Source organism: Mus caroli, unplaced genomic scaffold (genome assembly GCF_978045245.1).
Source record: "Mus caroli unplaced genomic scaffold, Mus_caroli_1 scaffold_7, whole genome shotgun sequence".
NCBI classification, from domain to species: Eukaryota; Metazoa; Chordata; class Mammalia; order Rodentia; family Muridae; genus Mus; species Mus caroli.
The window spans coordinates 23,689,440-23,711,736 of NW_028227262.1; the positions used below are offsets into that span (position 1 = coordinate 23,689,440).

The 22,297-nt window shown below is 49.2% G+C and overlaps 1 protein-coding gene across 1 annotated transcript in view; it reads left to right on the top strand.

Annotated features, from left to right (window-relative positions):
• The window catches only part of Cd9 (CD9 molecule), a 33,372-nt gene extending 19,333 nt beyond the window's left edge, over positions 1–14,039 (top strand). Inside the window, exons 2-8 of the mRNA XM_085839883.1 lie at positions 1,672–1,774; positions 9,845–9,942; positions 10,572–10,646; positions 11,685–11,783; positions 11,905–11,994; positions 12,980–13,063; positions 13,561–14,039. Of these exons, the coding sequence (XP_085696009.1) occupies positions 1,672–1,774; positions 9,845–9,942; positions 10,572–10,646; positions 11,685–11,783; positions 11,905–11,994; positions 12,980–13,063; positions 13,561–13,626 (615 nt within the window). The 3' untranslated portion in view covers positions 13,627–14,039. The remainder of the gene's footprint in view (positions 1–1,671; positions 1,775–9,844; positions 9,943–10,571; positions 10,647–11,684; positions 11,784–11,904; positions 11,995–12,979; positions 13,064–13,560) is intronic.
• Positions 14,040–22,297: the final 8,258 nt, after the last annotated feature.

Here is a 22,297-nt window from a genome sequence, read left to right on the forward strand (position 1 = left end):
AAGAGGGGTACTGAGCACTGTGGGAAGATGGCACAGAACGGAGGGTGCTGCGTCATGTGACCTGGTGCTGAGACCGTCAGGCTGCTTTCCTAAAGCCCATTAGGCGCCTCCTCCTAATGTAGTTCTGATGTGAGCCCCCTTAGTCCCTGGCCAAACTGGCAAGGCACAGGCAGGCCACATCCACCCTTCCCGTTTACAGATGGAAAGGCTGAAGCAGTAGGGCTCTAAGCCAGGAAACACAGCCCACACTGTGACAGGAACTCAGTTTGTATGCAGTGGGATTGAAGCAGCCTATACCTCTGTGGGTACAGGCAAGGTGGTTTCTATAGGCTGACATTCTTCCTGGGTGGCCCTTCCTGGTGTCACCATGCACACTTGACACCCAGTGTGTCCAATCCTATTGCCACAGATTGGGGAGAAAGAACGGAAAAGCGGGGTGGCAGGAGGGAGGGTGGTTGTCCATACCACAGACTGTTACACAGCTCCTCAGGCAGAGAATTAAGATCCTCCAAAAGCAAGATGGTGACCTGGGTGCTTCTGATAGGGTGGGTAGACCAGCAAAACCAGGTCTGTCTCCCACATCCAGCCAGCCACTACACTGGAGGGCTGTGAGTCACTCCTCCAGCAAGCCCTGGTACCAGTGATGAGAGGTCAGCTGGAACTGGGTGGGTGGGGGATGGGAAGGCTTGGCAGAGGTCTCCCCAACAACATCTGCATCTCCGAGGCCAGGGCAGGGGTTGACTGGCAAATAAGAGGCTGATATGGGCAAGCGGGGAACACTTCTAATATGTCATGTCATGTGCTGGGCGTATCACATGCTGTCCCCAATCCCCATGCATGCACTTGTCATCGCTCAAGTTAAAAACAAAATCAACAGCCAGGCATGGTGGCACATGCCCTTGATCCCAGCACTCAGGAGGCAGAGGCAGGCGGATTTCTGAGTTTAAGGCCAACCTGGTCTACAAAGTGAGTTCCAGGACAGCCAGGGCTACACAGAGAAACCCTGTCTTGAAAAACAAACAAACAAACAAAAAAACAAAATCAACAAAATTGGTAGTATATACCTAGTCTTTTAGGAGGCTGAGGCAGGGGGATAGCTAAAGCCCAGACGTTCAAGACCTGCCAGGACAACAGAAGAATAATGTATCATTTGGCATCCTATTCAACACCCCATATGCTTACCCACCCTGCTCATTCTCCCCCTACCCAAAGCACATCACTCACTTGTGATCACTGGTTATGTTTGTTTTGTTTTCCGTTATTTTTTCTATGACGTATATTTTATATTCATGCAGCTTAAACAGCATCCTGGCATTTAACTATACAGAGTCCTGGGATGTGAGTTCAGTGGTGCGTGCTCTTGCTGAACATCATGGTAAGGCACACGTGCAGTGCCGGTAGCCCTTGTGATTCATCTTCAATGCTGTGTAGTATTCTATGCCTGCCAACTGCAGCACTTCTGGCAGGGAATTGTGTGTGAATCCCAGTTTTCTGGTGATTTTACTGCAGTGGTTGATCACACCTTTCAGAGAGCCTTCTGCCTCCAGATGCCCTTGGAAGGTAGAAAGAGAGATGATGCTGAAGTCCTTTGCAGGTCTCCTCAGCATTTGTTGAGTCTGCTATCCCAGGTGATCAGAACTAATGGCAGCCAATGCGTTGTGTGTCTTGCAGCTCGCTGGCATTGCAGTGCTTGCTATTGGACTATGGCTCCGATTCGACTCTCAGACCAAGAGCATCTTCGAGCAAGAGACTAACCATTCCAGTTTCTACACAGGTGAGAGGGGGCGGTTGGCACTTCAACTCTGGGAACTCCATGCTGACCTGGGGCCTAGGGACTGGGGGAGAGAAGCTGGCCACATAAGCCAGCCCTGTCCCTTTCAAGTTAGGTGGCTCAGTGAGTGTGCATAGCTGTGTCTGTGCGTTTGCATCTGACTCTTGTGGTTTCTGGTCTTGCCTGCCGATTTTGGCATCTTGGCCATTCTCTGATGTGAGGTTGTCTGGCAAGGGTGCCACCACTCCCGAGGGTTTCAGAGCCTCTCTACACATGCTTTGTGTCTCCAAACTAAATTGTAATCTTCTTAAGTCAGAAACCATTGTCCTGTGTGCATCTGCAGAGCCAGGCAGAGAAGGGGCTCCCCTTCCAGTCTCCCGCCAGACCGGCTTCCTGAATAGACAATCAAAATTGAGATTTAATGGGGATGGAGATGGAGGAGTTCACAGGAGGCCCTGGGAGGGATGTCAAAAGAGAAGCTAAGCAAGAGAGCCAAGAGACAGAAAGAGAACAGGGAAGAGAGAAGAAAGAAAAAGTCTGGGCTGGAGAGCTGGCTCAGCAGTTAAGAGCACTGAAAGAAAGTATGTCAGTCAGTGGACCTGAGAGACCATCCGATCCTTTGGGGGAAACTGCCTTTGCCTTGGGGAAGGGTTTCCACGTTCAGTAAGGTGGGGATCACCCAAGCTACAGCCAGCCAGTCGCTTTCTCAACACAGGTTCCTTGGTCCTTCCTGACTCCCTTCGGCCCCTTTCTCTTCGCCTGTGAGGGGAGATGCCTCAAGGACCATCTCACGGCTGCTTGTCTGCCTGACTAAGTTCAGCCTCTGGTTCCAGCCCGCCTGATTTAGAAGTAGGAAGCCCCCTATTTTTAGGGTGATCCTGTCATGCCATCAGACCCAGCGTGAGTTGTCACTTCCTTTCCACCCACCAAAGTTATTTTTACAAAAGACAAGAAAGCATTCTGACAAGGTTATCATCCCGCAGGCTGCAGGGACCAAGGGCCACGGGGCCTCCAGCCAGTCAGCCTTCCCTTTCCTCTCCTCCCTGGGGCCAGACTGGGCCAGGTAGACCGGGAGGAGTCTCTGGGGGGGTGGGGGGAAGCACCTGAGCTCTCAGTCTAGAGCTCCTGTTTTCCTGTCCTTAGTTACTATCCATTGGCAGTGGAGTGGGGAAGGCCATATTGTTAAAAAGAAAGTGGGGCTGGGTATGGTGGCGCACGCCTTTAATCCCAGCACTTGGGAGGCAGAGGCAGGCAGATTTCTGAGTCCGAGGCCAGTCTGGTCTACAGAGTGGGTTCCAGGACAGCCAGGGCTACACAGAGAAACCCTGCCTCGGGGGGAAAAAAAAGAAAGAAAGTGGGGAAAAGAACAGGCTTGTGGTTTATTGTTGGCAAGCCTTTGGGTTTTTGTTTTTTGGTTGTTCTTTTTTTTTTTAACTACAAGCAGAGTTTTTAGGGAGCATGTTTCCATAGTGCCCTGACTTGTTTTAGCAACAAAGCTTTGCTTCTAAGCAGGAATGCCAGGAGAGCAGGGGAGGGCGCGGTGTGGTGTGCTTCCCTGAGTAGCTGTAGCAGGGAGCAAGGTGATGAGGGGAGCCCGGCCCACTCCGTGCCCCAGCACACGGGAGCTGTGAGCTCACTCCCTGAGGACCACAGGCAGATCTATGGGTCCTTTCAGGCCAGCAACAGGTACCTTTCCAAGCTGATCTCCTGACCAAGGGCCCAATAGTCCCTGTGTCTTCCAAAAGAGTTCTGACTCCCTAGGCAGGCCTCCTTCCTGTTGACTGCTCCTGATCACCTGGTAGTTCTTCCCAGCATTCAGGACTCAGGCTAGCCAGGTTGGTGATGCACGCCTTTAATCCCAGCACTCGGGAGGCAGAGGCAGGCGGATTTCTGAGTTCGAGGCCAGCCTGGTCTACAAAGTGAGTTCCAGGACATCCAGGGCTATACCGAGAAACCCTGTCTGGGGAAAAAAAAAAAAAAAAAAAAAAAAAACAGGACTCAGGCTAATTCTGTATATTTTTAGATTTAGGGAAGAAAGATTTTCACTGGTGACCCTGGTGACCTGGGAAGAAACCACTCCCACGTCTGAGCCCCACCCTGGTGTAGTTCACTGGTTCTATCCCTGAAACCCCACATGTTACAGTGTCAAAGTGGCCTTCAGCGGTCCTCCCTAAAGAGACTGAAGGATGATTGACAGCAGAGTCCAAGCCAGCAGGCATCCTCAACTTTGTCAGTCCCTTTGCTCTGGGCCCTGTTAGCATTTTACAGTAGTGGTTGTAATTGATGATGATGATGATGATTTGGGGGAGGGAGGCCCCTGGAGACTGAATGCAGGCCCTGCAGCAGGCTAGGGTGCCCTCTCTGTCATTGAGCTGTATCCCTATCCCTCTTTTTCCCTTAAGACTTTGAGACAGGCTCTCACTAAGCTGTTCAAGCTTGCCCTTGAATTTAGGTTGGCCTTGAACTTGTAGTCTCTCCTGCCTCAGCCTCTTGAGTGGTTAGTATTAAAGACCTGTGCCATCAAGCTTTCCAAGGGTTCTGCTTCCAGGGCCAAGGGGCTACTGCCAAAGACTCTGACACATCAGGGAACTGGGTGGTACCTAGGTTTAGACCCTGCCTGGACAACCATTATATTTTGGGAAACTGAAATTGTTGTCCCTGGGCAAAGGGCCAAGAAGGCTTTGCCCTCTGGGTCCTCTTTCCCATTGGACCGTGAGACCAGCCCTTTGTGGGAACCACAGTCCTCCCAACACACGTGCTAGAAGGACTGGTTATACCCACCCAGGCTGATTTCTCTGGCATGATAGGGTGGCCAAACCTCAGACCTGCCAAAGTGTGTAGCTGACGTTTCAGACAACCTCTTTGTTCAGGTTTCCTGACGTGAGACCACAGCTTGTACAGTCAAGAAAGGGTGTGTAGTGAGGCAGAAATGCAAGACTTAGCAGAACAGCCGATACCTCACCCATAGAAGGGCTTTCTCTCCAGGTCAGCCCTGGTACATTCATCCTGTCAGCAGGACACAGTCCCAGGCCTACCAACATGTCAGACATGTCACAGAACTACGTTTTCCCAGCCCCGGGCCCACAGCTCTTTATGTGGTGGTGTCCTTCTAGGACCATAGCCAGAGTGAAGAAATTTAGGGGGTGTGGCCACAGGCCATGAGTGTCCATCCCTCCTTGGGACCTTCTGGGTATAAATGTCCTCAGTAAGGTGGCCTCCCTGCACTGGGTACGTCTGCCATGGAGTATTGTCCATTTTCCCACCTGAATCCGGCACGGCAGACGTGGGACCCACACTTCTCTGAGGGTGCCATGCTCAGCATATACCAGTGACTCTTCTAAATGAGAGTACCCGGCTGTGGGAGGGAGAGAAGGCAGGAATGAGCTGGGGTGGGGGAGGGAGTAGAGTGGGGGCCAGGTGTTTGGGGATAATGAACCAAATAGTCGGAGGGAAATGCTTATGAGTTAGATAGAGCTGGGCCTCCAGGGGAGGCTTTTGTGTCCTCGCTAGTCGGAGCTCAGAGCCCAATACACAGGTGGGACAGAACACCCCACTTCCTGTGCAAAGGGAACCCTGACATATGCTACTGCCACGCCAGCCCTTCTCCCTTCACCCCATTTAAATAGACCTATAATGTCATCCCAAGAGAAAAAAAAAAAAAACTGTACAATAAACAGCCCTTAAGCAATTTAGCGTGGAGATCCTGATGAAGGCCCTCTGACGAATATATTTTTCCATGAGTCAGACAGAAAGCTAACATTCACTCCTTTTATAAAAGGGAACGCTTTGTCATTTAACACTGCCAGCCCTTGCTAACGAGGGCCGGGTGTGGGGCTGTGAGCTGCCGCTTTCCCAAAAGGAAGCAAGGGACAGTTCTTTTCTAAAGCAGGCCAAGAGGTGGGGCGGAGCTCCGAGCTGGAGCTCAGAAGTGAAGACCAGCCTCACCTTCGGGAAGCCCTGGGTTTGAGCTCTATCTAGCCCTTCTTTACACATGTGTAAAGTGGGGAACAGATACAATAGGAGACTCGCATTGAGTCCATGACTCACTAGGGTTGGGAGACCAGCTTCCAGATGAGCCATTTCTATAGCTTAACTGCTAGGGTTGCCGTCTTCTTGCTCCTGACTAGAGAAGGCTGAACAGAGACACTTCCAGAGCTGCAGCTATCTGAACAAGAGTTAAAGCCAACAGACCTTTAGTTTAAAATCTTTCTGGGGTGGATCTGTCATATGAACCAAGAGGCCCATTAGGGAAACATTCTCTCTCTGTGAGAACTGCCCCCTCCTTCAAGGCTCTTGGTTCCCAGGCTGCCCTGGCCTTACCAGGGTGTCCAAGCTCCCATACCAGGGTGTGGACTATATTTGTTTGCATTTGACTCTATCTCATGTGTTTATAAATCCTTTTGATCTCTTACTGCTGTTCCCCATTTATTCAGCCCCTGCTCTGCAGGAAGAGTGACCTCATTCTTCCCTGTCTTGCCCTGATCCGACCGACAGTCAGAAACCACGGCTGTACTTCTGCCACAGTCAGTGGTGTCCCCTTGGCAGCTGGCCTTCCTCCCCAGGGGCCGTGCACGGAACTGCACTGCCTCCCATGTTCAGGCCCCACTACATTTGGCTGGCCAGGGAGATGACTTGAGGACAAGCTGCGTTTGTCCCCTTGCCCAGTCTGGGCCAGGCATGCACAGAAACAATACCCATATTCATGCACTGTGGGGTTTGCCAGTAACCCCACGTGACTCCACGTCACAACGGCGATAGGAGGAGGCGAGAGAGGCACAAATGCCCACTGTGTGTGCTCTGCTCTGGGCTGCCTATGAGCATCAGCTGCAGGCCAATCCCAGGTCTCTGCCTACAGAGTCCCGCCCTACGCTGGATGCTGCAGACAGGGGACGACAGTGAGGTCACTGTGGCACCTGCCAAAAGTCCTTGTCACATAATGTGCTGTGTTCTGTGAGGAGGCATATCTCCCCCTCTCGGTTTTTTTCGCCTATTTGAAGAAGTCTCTCTGACCCTAGTGGGAGAATAGGGAGAGAGTGACAAGTACATAAAATCATAAAAATCATATGGGTTTTTGCAGTGGTTACCTAGGCCTTATAGTGTTGGGATTAATAACAGTTGCCGTGTGTGTGTGTGTGTGTGTGTGTGTGTGTGTGTGTGTGTTCATGAATGTGTGTACTACCTCATTACACACATCGCAACAGTTCCAGGAGACTGTACTGTTGCCACCCCTCTTTTTGTGGTACTAAAGGTTGAACCGGGTGCCTTTATGTGCGCCTCAAGCTCCAGTCATTTAAATCTATGTGTGCACATGTGGGAGCCAGAAGGAATGCTGTGTGTCTCTTGTACTCTCCAGATCATTGAAGCCCGGTCTCTCACTGAACCTGAAGTTCTCTTTTTCAGCTAAGCTGACCAGCCAGCCAGCTATCTCCTGGGATCTGACTGGCTCCACTTCCCAGGGCTGGCACACACGTATAACCTGGCTTTTTTTTATGTGGGTGTGGGTTCTGGGATCTCAAACTTGGGTCATCATGGATGGGTGCATAGCAAACATTCTTAGTGAGCCATCTCTCAACCCCAATCACCCTGTGTTTTATTTTAAAAAACAAACAAACAAATTGCCATTTCTTCTTTTCTTTTCTTTTTCTAAGACAGGGTTACTACATACCCTGGCTGCCTTGGAACTCACTATGTAAAACAAGCTGACCAGGAACTCACAGAGATCCATCTGCCTCTGCCTCTGCATCTGCCTCTGCCTCTACATCTGCCTCTGCCTCTGCCTCTGTGTATTGAGATTAAAGTTGTGTTAGCTGGGCATAGTAACTCACACATTTAATCTTAGCATTTGGGAGGCAGAGGCAGGTGGATCTCTGTGAGTTTGAGGCCATCCTGGTCTCTAGAGAGTTCTAGGACAGTCAGAGCCATATAGTGATACCCTTTATATCTTGGAGGGGAAAAAAAAAAAAAAAGGAAGGAAAAGAGAAAGTAAAGGGTATACTACCACGCCTGGGAGAGGTGCACATCTTTTTTTGGTTTTTCGAGACAGGGTTTCTTATCACCCTGGCTGTCCTGGCACTCACTCTGTAGAGCAGGCTGGCCTCGAACTCAGGAATCTGCCTGCCTCTGCCTCCCGAGTGCTGGGATTAAAGGCGTGTGCCACCACTGCCCAGCTGAAGTGGACATTTTTAAACCCAGCACTGGGAGGCAGAAGCAGGGAACTCTGAACTTCTGGCCAGGCCATTACACGTGGTGTTTCAGGCCAGCCAGAGCTCACTTGAAGAGACAGTGTCTCAATATCTATCCACCCTAAAGCAATTTTTTCCTAAATACTCTGTCCCAGAGATACCCTTTATATCTTGGAGGGAAAGGTTTATATCCCTCCAAGATATAAAGGGTATCACTATATGGCTCTGACTGTCCTAGAACTGGCTTTCAAAGCTAAGCTTTCTGGGCTTTAAAGCTGGGGCTCCTGCCATGTCACTGTGCCCTTCCCAAGGTTGGTTAGAGCATGGTAGCAAGACGGGGAGGTACTGAGGCTGAAGAAGTGGCCAGGGGCGAGAGTGTGTAGTGCTCATGGGGAGGACCCACGTTCAAGTCCCAGCACTGATGGGTTGGGTGCTCACAACTGCCTGTAACTCTAGCTCCAGGGGCTGTAACGCCCTCTTCTAGTCTCCAAGGGCAACTGCATTCATAAGCACGTACATCAACAGAGACATACACATAATATAAAAAATACATTTTTTATTATTATGGGAGGCACTACAACCTCTCTCAGGACAGAAGAGGGCTTCGCAAAGGTAGTCCCTGCTCAGCAGCTGTGGCTTCTCAAGAGTGTCACTGTAGGGTGGACTCTGGGCATAGCCTGGTGAGCTGAAATAAATGTAGCCAGGGCTATCCACTCTGGTTCCAGATCCAGGGATTTGCATTGTCTGGGTGTGGATAAGATTTTAAGAGTCTTTGCCCTCAGCCAGGCATGGTGGTGCACGCCTTTAATCCCAGCACTCGGGAGGCAGAGGCAGGAGGATTTCTGAGTTCAAGGCCAGCCTGGTCTACAAAGTGAGTTCCAGGGCTATATAGAGAAACCCTGTCTCGAAAAACCAAAAAAAAAAAAAAAAAAAAAAGGGTCTTTGCCCTCCCCTGTCTCCTCCCCAGTAACCACTCACATTGAAGACTGAGGCATGATGTCATCCATTGTCACCTCAGCGTGAGGACTCCTTTCACCCTTAGTCTAGAGTAACTTCATTCCAACCATGAGATTTCCTAGGTGGGCTTAAGGGATTTCATGGCACTTAAAGAGAGAGAGAGAGAGAGAGAGAGAGAGAGAGAGAGAGAGAGAGAGAGAGAGAGTGTGTGTGTGTGTGTGTGTAAGCAATGAGAGGCCTGCAAAGGCCAAGAGAGAGCATCAGTCAGACCCTGGGAGCTGAAGTTACAGGCATTTGTGAGATGCCCAGCCTGGGTGTTGGGATCTCTGGTCCCCATGATTAAGCAACAAGTAGCAAGGACTCTTAACCACTGAGCCATCTCTCCAGCCCCACCTTCGCAGTCTAAATAAAAGACACTCAGCAGTTAGCAGCAGTGTTGGAGCTAAGACAAGGCTCTTCTGATTTGATACCCACTTCTTCGTCCTTTGCACTAGAACAAGGAACTTTGCCGCTGTGGGCACTGCGTGCTAGGTAACTGATGGCATGCAGAAAGAATTTCTGGGGGGATCATATTCTCAAGCCCCAAACTGTAGTTTGAGAGGTCTCAGTAAGTTAGCTCAAGTGAGTTGTCCTGCTGGGAGAAACATACAGACTGAGCCAGGGGTTGTCTCCTAAGCATCAAGGGTTCCTGTTCTTGGGCACCTTCTAGGAAAGGGTCCGAGGATGAGGTAGAGTGTTGATGTCGTGGAGCAGAGTTAGGGAGGAGAGGGTCGGGAGAGGAACCTGGAGCCAAGGTGAGGATGCTATTTTGTTAAGAAAATGTCTCTGTCCCTAGAATCAAGGCAGTCAACAAGGAGACAGGAGGCTGGGAGGAAGCCTGGGCCTGCACACTAATGTTTGCAACCTTGTGTCCTTTGCCTCTGTCCTCCCTCAGGAGTGTACATTCTGATTGGAGCCGGGGCCCTCATGATGCTGGTTGGTTTCCTAGGCTGCTGTGGAGCTGTACAAGAGTCCCAGTGCATGCTGGGATTGGTAAGTATTCCTTCTATAGAGTAGCTAGCCAGCCTTACCTTAATCCTTTCCCAAAATGTCACCAGGCTTAGTGCACGTAACAGGTAGAACCGGTGGAGTAAGGAAGGCTCCTGGGCCACTGGCTGTGTTCAGCCTCTCACTATCCTTACTTCAGGCCCAGTCCCGTCTGCCTGGCTCCCACCACCATCTTGCCGTGGCCGGCCCTTGATTCCTAATCACTTCCTTTATGCACCTAAATGCCAGGACTGTATTTCCGCCTTTCTCAAAGGCCATGTTTGCTTTCTTCCGAGTCCTTAGGTCCTTTTGCCTTCTCTCCTTATTTTAAAAATTCTTTCCGTCCTGTCCAGACGCCACGGAGTGAATGTGCTGCCTTTGTTTCCCCGGTCTCGGTGGTATTTGTGTGGGCAGTGGTGGTTTATTGCTGCCCAACTCTAAACTAACACCCCCAAGTACCAGTGTAGGGGCAGCAGATCACATTTTCCCCCCAGAATTCATGGCTTCTCTGCTTTTTGCTTAACCTCTTCCTACCTGTTCATCTGTGCCACCCGCATGCTAACTGTTCTGCAAGCCTTTGGTATTGCTGACTGGCTTGCTGGAGTCTCTCTCATCACATCCTTTGTGTCTTCTAGTTCTTCGGGTTCCTCTTGGTGATATTCGCCATTGAGATAGCCGCTGCCGTCTGGGGCTATACCCACAAGGATGAGGTAGGTGTTTCCATAAGTACACTTGGGTCCTACAGTGATTTGAGTTTCTGAGCTGGGAAGACAGAGAACAAAGGGTCCAGGCTAGTCACTCGCCGGGTTTTTCCACTGAATACACCTCCTTATCCAGTATGTTTCCATGTAAAAGCAAGGCATATAGTCCTTGGGAGTGGGAACGTGGAGCTTAGCCTGCCCTGTGTGGCTAGCACCCTAGTAATCATTCAGAACGTTTTGGAAACCGTTTGTGTGTGGGCCTGTCAATCACAGCTAGACAGCCCTTCCCCACTGCTGTTAGAAAGGTTGCTCAGAACAACATGGCTTTCTGTAATCAGCAAAGACTCACTTTCTCTAATCTGTAAATACATACAAGTACCACACCAGACACTATGCAAGGTCCCCAAGTATCCAGGTTCCGGGTCCCACACTTTGACTAGATGGAACTTTGCCATCTAGTGTGGGAGAAGGATGTTAGACAAATGTCACACAAGTCATTTATAACCAAAAATACCTTGAGATTTAAAGAAGGTGAGGGTGGACCAGAGCGTCTCTTCCAGTTTATAAGGAAGTAAGTGTGGATCTAGACCTTGAATGAGATAGGGTGTCTGGAGGGGGTGGGGACAGAAGTGGGGAACTTCTGGGCCAAGGAAGGGGTGCTGACCATGTGAGTTTGAGTTTCTCTGGTGAACTCTTTAAGGAGTTGTAGGCCAGGCTGGAACACAGTGCAGCATTTAAAAAAGCAGGACCGCTTACATTCTTCAGTGGGAGAAGAAGGAAATTGATGTGGGATCTCCATTTTCAAAAAACTATCCAACTGATAAGAGAATTTACCAAGGGATAGAGGCTGGGGATTCCCAGTGTCACTCCACCACCTCAAAAGAAACTTAGCCAGGCAAGATGGCAGATCCTGTAACCTGGGCACTTTGGAAGTCGAAGCAGGAACGATGGTGAGACAGATGGTACTGGTGGCAGTTAGCCAAGCGCTTGAAGGGTATCCGTGAAGCAGAAACCCATCTCTGCTCCTGGTTTGTCTGTCCCTCGTAGGTGATTAAAGAAGTCCAGGAGTTTTACAAGGACACCTACCAAAAGTTACGGAGCAAGGATGAACCCCAGCGGGAAACACTCAAAGCCATCCATATGGCGGTAGGTCACCTCTGTACAGAAACCACTCACCCCTCCAGTACATCCCCACGGGGTATCCACGCTCACAACTCTTTTAACTATCTTTGTTTTTCTCATCCTCATCCCTGCCTTCTCTCTTCAGTTGGACTGCTGTGGCATAGCTGGTCCTTTGGAGCAGTTTATCTCGGACACCTGCCCCAAGAAACAGCTTTTGGAAAGTTTCCAGGTTAAGGTAAACTGAGAAGCAACCCTCTGGCATGCTGCCCTGCCACTTAGACAAATCCCTGCAAGGGCTTGGGTGAATTTAGCAACATTCTTCCCAGGGGCCTCGTTCCTCAAGTGGCAGCGAGAGACAAAGGCCAGATCAGAGACAGAACAAAATCCCCTAGCTCCTGCAGCTACAGGCACCTGGGGCGGTGCACACTGCCCAAGTCCCAAGCCTTAAAGAACAAGCAGATTCCACGTAGGGTATGTGTGCGCCTAAGGCTTTAGAAACAGTTCCCGGTTGGTCAGTTCTCCTTAATCCAGAAGGAGAATTATAAAGTGACTCTCTACAGCCACATGGGACTGGACCCAGAGGGGCCTCTTTTAGTGGCAGAATGCTTGCCTGGTGGACGAGGCACCAGGTTCCAGCCCCAGAACTGCCAAAAAGAGAAAGGGTTGTGGGGCTGCTATAGCAAGTTGGCTCAGTGGTGAGAGCCCTTGCTCTTCCAGAGGACCCAGCATTGCATCTGAGAATCACCTGTAACTGCAGTCCCAGGGGATCGAATGCCCTCTTCTGAGCTCCACAGACACCAGGCACAGGTGTGGTGCTCATACACACATGCAGACAACACTCAGTGTAAACGTATATAGAAAGAGCCGGGCATGGTGGCGCACGCCTTTAATCCCAGCACTCGGGAGGCAGAGGCAGACGGATTTCTGAGTTCGAGGCCAGCCTAGTCTACAAAGTGAGCTCCAGGACAGCCAGAGCTATAAAGAGAAACCCTGTCTCGAAAAACAAAAACAAAAAAGTATATAGAAAGAAAGAAGAGACCTCAAACCTCCCCCTTCTCTGACGTGTTCTCAAGTTTAGGGTACTCCCTATATCTCTCAGTTCCCTCTGGCCATGAGGCCTCCCAGAATGATACAGGAATCAGCAAGTCACCAAAGAAGAGGTGCACAGCTAACGTGAGAACTGTTGCTTACTTACCGTGTGTCTCGTTTGCCTCCCCAAGCCCTGCCCTGAAGCCATCAGTGAGGTCTTCAACAACAAGTTCCACATCATTGGAGCAGTGGGTATCGGCATCGCCGTGGTGATGGTAAGTGCCAGGTAGTCCGGGGAAGAAAGCCATGCCTGGGCACTGTTAGAAGTGCTGTAGCGTCAGAAGCAACCCTGGCTATCCTGGGCAGGTGGATGCCGTCAGTATTTCTTACTACTAGGAAGTGGGGGAGCTCTTGGCTGTGGCTCAGAGGCAGGGCACTTGGCTGGAATGGGCAAGGCCCTGGGTTTCAGTCCCAGCCCAGCAAAGAAAAGAGGATGGAGAGAGTCCTAACCTGCATGCTGTGTTGGAAACACTGAAGTTAAGACTTAAAGCTGCATTTTTAGGGTCTCACCCTGAATGTTCTCTGAGGAATTATCTCGGCAGCTGACTGCTGGAATCTGAGTCCCTGCCGTCCTTCCTGTTATCTGGCCTTCTGCATCTCCTACATCAGTATCCTTCCTAGACCCTGCTGTTGCTTTGGGCGTTTGTCTTGGCCTGGGTGATGGTCCTTCCCTTCAGGTCAGACAGACCACTCCCCCTTCCTGTCTTTGCAGATCTTCGGCATGATCTTCAGCATGATCCTGTGCTGCGCCATCCGTAGGAGCCGAGAAATGGTCTAGAGTCTGCCCCAACCCCGAGCAGGAACAATGGCCCTGAAGACTGTCCGGGCCATTTGGGTTTTTTTTGCCACTAATATTAGTATTCATTATGCATTTCTAAATAACAGTCATTCTGTTTGTCTTTTTAATGCTTTATTCATTATTGACATTATTCATTATTCATTATTGTAGTTGAGGGATCCGGGGGTTCAGTTTATTTTGATTTTTTTTTTGGTTGTTTATTTTTGCTTGTTATGTTAAGCAAAAATCCTGCAATGAAAGGTACTATATTTGCCAGACTCTAGACATAAGATATTGTACATAAAGAGAATTTTTTTTTTGCCTTTAAATAGATAAAAGTATCTATCAGATAAAAATCAGGTTGTAAGTTATATTGAAGACAATTTGATACATAATAAAAGATTATAACAGTGTCTCGGGCTGATTGCTGGTATTGCTTTCTAAATTAGTTTTTAGAACTGCTTGGGTCGAAGGTATTTTTCAGCTTTTTTTTTTTTTTTTAATCTTATCCTGTCTAGCCAGGCATCATTCTCTCTGTAGATCAGGCTGACCTCAAGTTCCAGGCAGCCTTCCAATCTCCCAAGTGCTGACATCACCCCTGTGCACCAGCCCGCCCACCTCTTTCAGCTGTCTTGTGTTCTTTGGGCAGTAGATGAGAAGTAGATTGGAAGGTAAGTCTCCTCACATACTAGTAAGGGACCCGAGGCATGATAGATAGGGAAATTCTGATGACCTGAGGTCACAGTTTTAGTCCACACTAGGATGAGTCCCCAGCTCAGCAGTGTGAGGTGTCTTGGGGGCTGCCGAGTCTTTGTTATACTCATTGTTGTACCTCTAGCACCAAGACCTTGGTAACCGGGCATAGCCAGTGCTCAGTATGCCTCTCCATGAAGAGTCCTTGGTTGAACAGCTGGGTATATATCCATTGGGATTTAATCAAGGAGACGGAACCACTCTAAGATATGTGCACGCAGAGCTTCATCTCAGGGATCTGTCCCTACACAGACCCTGGAACTAGTTGAGTAGACCAGTGGGTAGAGAAGAACAAGAACCAGCTGGCAGTGTCAGGCAGCCCTGTGCCAGTTCTTGTCTCTGACACTGGTAGAGTCTTGCCTGAGCTGGACTGTCCACAGCAAAGCTGAGCTGAAAAACAGCTTCATTTCTTATCCTTGATTCAGGTTAACGTTAAAAAACAGTGTGGTGGCTAGAGAGATGGCTCAGTGATTAAGAGCACTGGCCACTCTTCAAGAGGACCCAACTTGAAATCCTAGCCTCCACAAAGCTCCCCACAACCATCTTCCCAGGGGATTTGATGCACCTCTTCTGGACACAAGGCATGCATGCGGTGCACAAACATACTGTCAAACAAAACAGTCATACACTTTTTTCTTTTAATTATTAAAATGTGTGGTATGTGGTACATACCTGTAGTCAGGAGACTGAGGCACAGTTATCAGGTCCAGGCCAGCATTGGCCACAGAGCAAGGTCCTGAATCAAAACAAGAGAGACCCAAAATGTTCCTGAATGTAATGCTATGACGTGTTCATAGCAATGGATGGCCAAAGTAGAATATCATCTGGCAGAGGGTGGTGATGCACACCTTTGATCACAGTGCTTCGGAGGCAGGGACTGGTGGTTCTCTTGTGAGTTTGAGGCGGATGAGCCCTGATGTCACTGTGACAAATGAAATAAGCCAGACACAAGAGGGCCAGTATCTGTAATTGCACAGAGTGCCTGGAATAGGTAAAGTTGGAGACAGGAAGTAGATCTGAGGGGACTCAGCTAGAGAGACAGAAAATCACCTGAGTTGTTGGTTTGAATTACCTTTTTATTACATACGTCTGTTTAGCTAAGGAGGGAGGCTCACACCTCAACTCACATGTGGATATCAAAAGGTAGCTTGTTAAAGTTCTCTTCCACCGTGTGGGTTCCAGGGCTTGGGTCGGCATCCTCAGGCTCTGTAGCAAGCACCTTTACCCACCAAGCCATCCATCTTGCTGGCCCAGGCACTAGTACTGTTTAATGAGTCCAGAGATTCTGTTTGGAATAAATGAAGTTTGGGGAATGCAGAGAGGACTCGTGTGTTGGGCAGTTTCAAATGGTGCAAACGGTGTGTTGTTTGATGGGTGTATCATGGTAGACAAGCACAAAAGGATGAACCAAGTTAGCTTTCTCGTCCCACTGTTCTACTGGGGCCCAGGATCCTTCTCCATTCAAGCATTTGAAGACAGCTACGATGGTTCTGGTTGTGGAATACGCCAGCCATTAATTTTATGTAAGTTACAGAGCAGGGCTGAGGGAAAGGAAGAAAAAAAGCCAGATGACAGAAGTGTCCCTGCCATGACTTCTCAAGGACCTTTTCCTTCCCTTAATCTATCCAGGCCTAAGTGACCCAGGGTGTCCACCTCACCTACCCCCAGCCTTCTTGCTGGCTTGGTGAACCCTGAGCAGATAATGCAATTGTCCCCATTCAAGTCTTGGCCATCAGACCCCTGGAGAGCTAATTCGATTTCTGTCCTTTTAAATTGGATTTTCCCAAACCATCTGCTTCCCGTGTGGAAATGCAGGCAGGGTGAGACCTTCTGACATAAAACCTCCACTCTGCAAACCCCTAAGCCAGACCTGCCTCTCTGGCCAGGCAAGACCTTAAGGACTCCTCCTGCTCCGGAAGCTGGGTGTGCTGTTCTAACCACCCCTACCTGCCAGTCACCAGCACCCACAGGTCTTGAGTTGACTTGAGTTGGAGTTGGGGAGACCTGTGGACTCTGCATCGTTGGTTGACACATGAGGAAACAGGACCAGGGCACTCAGGCGAGCCTGGAAAAGCACACGCCCTGGGAGCTGATCCTTGATCACTACGTTATCTCTTGACATCTCACCTGCCAGGAGACTTCAGGACACTCATGAGAATAAGCATTTACGGGGCTGTGGTGTGACTCGGAGGTAGAGGGTTTGAGCATCGTGAATGAGGGCGTGGATTTGGCCCCTAGTATGGAAGAGAACCAAAAGCAGCTCTGTGTACACCATAGCTGTGTGTGTGAACTGTGTGTGACCGGCTGGCAGAATGGCAGCCTGAGCACATCAAGGCCCAATGGGTGTGGCCTTCCGGGGCTCATTTGATGACCAGGTTACAACACCCTTAAGATATCCTGGAAGTATGGAAGGCACTAGTTTGCCTGAATTCCCATAAGGATGAAATTTAGGATGAAGCAGAAGTCCTGTGTGAAGCCAGAGCTTGTTCCTGGTTGACTGGATGATTGTTTTGTTTTGTTTTATTTTTGGTAAGGGAGTGTTTTTAGTTTTTTAAAAAACAGGGCCAGGCAGTGGTGGCGCACGCCTTTAATCCCAGCACTTGGGAGGCAGAGGCAGGAGGATTTCTGAGTTCGAGGCCAGCCTGGTCTACAGAGTGAGTTCCAGGACAGCCAGGCCTACACAGAGAAACCTGTCTCGAACAAACAAAAAGAAAGGGGGTGGGGGCAGAGGAAAGAAAGAAGGAAGAAAGGAGAGAAAGAAGTAAACTGAAGCCATTTCAAAGGAAGGAGAAAGAGCATTCAGTGGCATACTGTGATACTGTGGTGACCACGGGGAACAGCTCTTTTAACTAAGCAATGTATCTAAGAGAATGAAGAAAAAGGAGATGAAATACACGTGGTATTCAAAAAGCTAGGAATCCCCTGACTGTCTGGGAAACAGGCATAATCTCCCTGGCATCAAAAGAGACAGAGACAGCACGGGGCTGGGCAGCTGGCTCGGGTTAAGAGCATTTGCTGCTCTTTCAGAGGCTCCTCCTTCAGTTCCCAGACTCCCAACCACCTGTAACTGTATCTCCAGCTCCCTCTCACAGGGCATACACACATACATATGGATACAAATAAGTCTTTTTAAAATATTTTTAAGGCAGGAAAAATTCTAGCTCTTCCCCACACAGGCCCAGAGTCCCAGCTAGACCGGGAAAACCCAGCCCGAGGTCAGTGACCACACCCTCCTGCAGGCTTCCCTCCGTTTCCTTCTGGCCCAGCCTGGAATCCCCACCCCACCAACCACAGCACCCCACATCCCCCTGGCAATGTCCATGTATGAAAAGGCACAGTGATAGGTTGGACCTTGAGTGATTTGGGCCACCTGCTGGGTTTGGGTCTCCTCTCCTGGGAGCCCTGGCTGATGAGAGCAAAGATTAATCATTTTCCCCTTAAGCAGTTCAGCCGTTGTACGTAGTATAATTTATATCTCCTTTCAATTGTAGTTGATTGGAAATTGTTAAATGACCAGTGGAGAATCATGGTCTAGCCGGGGAAAACAAAATGTAAAATAGGTCATTCATCAGAGAAAATTTAATCTAGGAAATTGGCCTGGTCCTGGCGGACTGAGGGATCTCTCAGAGAACAAGGCAGTAAAGTGTATGAGAACACAGCTGCCAGCCCTGTGGCTGGGGCCCCCCACAGAGCACTGCCTGGAGAAAGGACACGTTCCACTGCTGTGGGTTCCTTTAGGGGGGGCAAGGAGAGGCTAAGTCTCGGACTGCTGGATTCCACGTGCGATAATACTCAATATTTGTCACACCGCAGGCTGAACCCTGGCTGGTGTAGAATCTTCCCTGATGGCTCATAACCAACAAGCATTCGGGAAAATGTTCGGTAGCATCAGCCATGAGGAACTACAAATCGAACCTTCAATGAAGCACCATCTCGTTCCCGTTAGATTGAGGAGGTTAAGGGGACTCCTTACACACTGCTAGTTAGAATGTAAGCTCTTCCAGGCCCTTTGGACATCAGTTCCCTTCCTCAAAACACCTAAGAGAACTACTATATGATCCAGCCATACCACTTCTGAATATATACCTGAAGGGGTGTGGTCTGCTTACTACAGAGACACTTGCGCATCTGTGATTATCACGTCATTCATCAAAACTGTCAGCAAACAGAGTCAGCCTACATGTCCATCAACTGGGGATTGATGGGGAGGAGATAGGGAAACTGCGGTACGCGTGCTCATCAGAGTATTATTTGGCCATAAAGAAGAAAAAGATCTGCCATCTGCCACACAGCAGAACTGGAGGACACGATGTTAAATGACATAAGCCAGATCCAGAAAGACAAGTCTCATGTGTTCCGTATCATGTGTGCAGACTAAAGGTTATCCTGAAGATAGAACTGTGATTACAAGGGACAGGGAAAAGTTGGAAATGGCATATTGAAAAGAATCTGATTTGATCAGTGCACGCTTTGTCCACGTATAGATACCTCACACTGAACCACATTAATATGTTCAGTTAACACATGTATAAATATATATTAATAAAAAACCAAAACAATAAATCCAGTTAGGTGAGCAGAAATGAGCAAGCCAGAAAAGGACTGCTGTCCCCAACTCCTTTCCCCCAAGGCAGTCCCTGCCCCCGCACAGGGACAGCAGCCTTGCTTTAACTATAATCAAAGGTTTTGATGGCAACTGTGGCAAAGTTAATTTGAAACAAGGAAATTCTGGATTCAATATATTGTGCAACCCAAAATTGCCACAAGACTTCACCAGGAAGTGACTGGAGAAATCCAAGACTGTCACATGTGTGGGTCCTGGCAACCATGAGCCCAGCTGATTTGGCCTACACTGTGCAAGTGAGACACGCCCAGCACAGACCCACAATAACGAGGCTTCAATGGAAGCCCTGGTTCTTTGCTTCATTATGGGTTTGTGGGGGCATGTTGGTTTCTAAGACTATTTTTAAGTTGTGTGTGTCTGTCTGTCTGTCTGTCTGCATATGGGTAAATATACCAGAGTACAGATGCTCAGAGATGTGGATTCCCGGGGAGCTGGCTCCAGGCAGTTAGTTGTAAGCCAAACTCAGGCTCTCTGGAGGAAGAGTTGGTGCTCTTAACTGTTGAACCATCTTTCCAACCCTTTGTATTCTGTTTGGTTCTTGCTGTGCAGCCCTAGCTGGTCTGACAAAGAGCCTCCTGCCTCTAGTGACCCCCTCCTGCGATGCCTGCTTGGCTGTAATATAAATTGTTGCTCAGCATGTGTGAGACCCTAGATTCAGTCCCCAGAACTGAAAAAACAAAAAGCTGTACTCTTGCTTCTCTGAAAGATTACAAAGTCCTCAGGTTCTAGGGAACTAAAAGCGGGGTTGTTTGTAAGTCACTGAGAGCTTATTGAGAGTTACCCTGACCAAGCACAGGTAGGGCCTGGAATTCCCCACTCCAGCTCAACTTCCCAGTCAGTAGCACAGATCTGCAGATGCTGGGCCATTCGGCACAGTGGTCTGAGCTAACACACCCAAACCCAGAGGCTAAAAGCAGTCTAAGGGTCCTTTCGTTAACAAGATAGCTTTGATATTTCCTGCAATGAACCAATACTGTCTTGCTGATGGGGTTTGTGAATCTTCCTTCCTCTAATCTGAACCCACAAAGGGATAATCCTTATGTACCCAGGGTGTGGGAGATGGAGGATTCCTCCCGAGTCCCAGATGCGTAACTGATGAGCAAGAGCCTGGCTCACACCACAGCTCTCAAGTACGAGGAGCTCAGGGCACAGATAAGTCAGCCTCAGTTCCAGGTTCTCTCATTTTCTCATTCTGTTTAACTGTGTTTATACACCTCTGCCCCTTGTGTGCAGACCCAACTCAATAGGTACTTCTCTGCATCAACGTCTAGCCTTAACACCCGCGGTGCCCGGCACCTCAAAGCCCCTTTCTGGAGAGATGCCCTGGTCAGTAAACTGCCGGCTGCTCAAGTGTGAGAACATGCTCTTTAGCATCCACATAAAAAGCCAGACACAGCAGCACACATCTGTACATTAGTGCTGGGAGTGTGAAGACAGGGGGACCCCCTACAGCTCATTGGCCAGCGGCCTAGCCAATCAGTGAGCTCCAGGTTCAGTAAGAGTCCCTGTGTCAGAAGGCAAGATGGAGAGAGATTAAGGAAGGCAACAGAAGTCAGCCTCCAGCCTCCCACGTGCATGTACACACACACACACACACACACACCCTTCCTTCCCCTCAAGGCTATAGTTGCTTTAAAGACCCAGCTTAGACCCTCATAACAGAGCTGATGACACACTCACCTTCCCCCAACTGATGGTTCTAGGTCTCTACCCTCTCTTGGGTGGGCACCCATCGTACAGCAGGTGGCTTCGTGTGTGAGGGAGCATGTAACTGACTCGGGAAGGTGGAGTAAAAGTGGAAATGATGAGTGATTGGCAGCACAGAGGACTGAGGAAGCCCCATGCCTTCCCTAGGGGCTCAGCAGAGACAGCTCATGGCTGCAGAAGGCAGTAGATTGGTTTTTGTCCTTGAATTTGTTCCATTGTGGTCACATGGTAGCTGCAGTAATTCAGGGCTTCATCTGTCCTACAATGTCTGTATTTAAAGACTGAAGAGGGCCGGCAGTGGTAGCACACACCTTTAATCCCAGCACTTCAGAGGCAGAGGCAGGTGGATTTCTGAGTCCGAGGCCAGCCTGGTCTACAGAGTGAGTTCCAGGACAGCCAGAGCTATACAGACAGAGAAACTCTGTCTCGAAAAAAGAAAAACAAAAACTTTTTTTTTTTTTTTTGGTTTTTCGAGACAGGGTTTCTCTTTATAGCTCTGGCTGTCCTGGAGCTCACTTTGTAGACCAGGCTGGCCTCGAACTCAGAAATCCGCCTGCCTCTGCCTCCCGAGTGCTGGGATTAAAGGCGTGCGCCACCACGCCCGGCACCAAAAACTTTTTAAAAAGAAATTAAAGACTAGGAGAGTGAAATTTCCCACACTGTTGGTTCTCTCTCTCTCTCTCTCTCTCTCTCTCTCTCTCTCTCTCTCTCTCTCTGTGTGTGTGTGTGTGTGTGTGTTTTGATTTGTGGGTATGATGGTTTGTATATGTTTAGCCCAGGGAGTGGCACTATTAGACAGAGTGGCCCTACTGGAGTAGGTGTGTCACTGTGGGCATGGGCTTTTAAGACCCTCATCCTAGCTGCCTGGAAGCCAGTATCTGCTAGCACCCTTCAGATGAAGATGTAGAACTCTCAGCTCCTCTGCACCATACCTGCCTGGATGTTGCCACATTCCCACCTTGATGATAATGGACTGAACCTCTGAACCTGAAGCCAGCCCCAATTAAATGTTGTTCTTATAAGAGTTGCCTTGGAGCCAGGCAGTGGTGGCACAGGCCTTTAATCCCTGCACTTGGGAGGCAGAGGCAGGCGGATTTCTGAGTTCAAGGCCAGCCTGGTCTACAGAGTGAGTTCCAGGACAGCCAGGGCTATACAGAGAAACCCTGTCTCAAAAAACAAAACAAACAAACAACAACAACAACAAAAAAGACTTGCTTTGGTCATGGTGTCTGTGCACAGCAGTAACACCCTAACTAAGACAGTAGATTTGGTTTAAGGGAGGTGTTATTGAGGCATGGTCTCACTATGCAGCACAAGTTGACTTCAGCCTCATAACTCTATTGCCTTGACCTCCCCAAGTGCAGAGATTACAGGTATAGCTCACCATTTGCAGCTCTTTAAAAATAGAGTCCTTCAGAAGCCATCCTGTCACGTCTCCTAGGTCAGAGCTGCCTACATGGCTGTCTTTATGATCAAACTGAGTAGAGTGGAATTAAAGTAACTGGATTGAGAGACTAAACAGGCCTAGGCCTGAAGAAGATCTGCCTTCAGCTGAGGCCCATGACCTGTGGAAACTTGGAGCCAGAT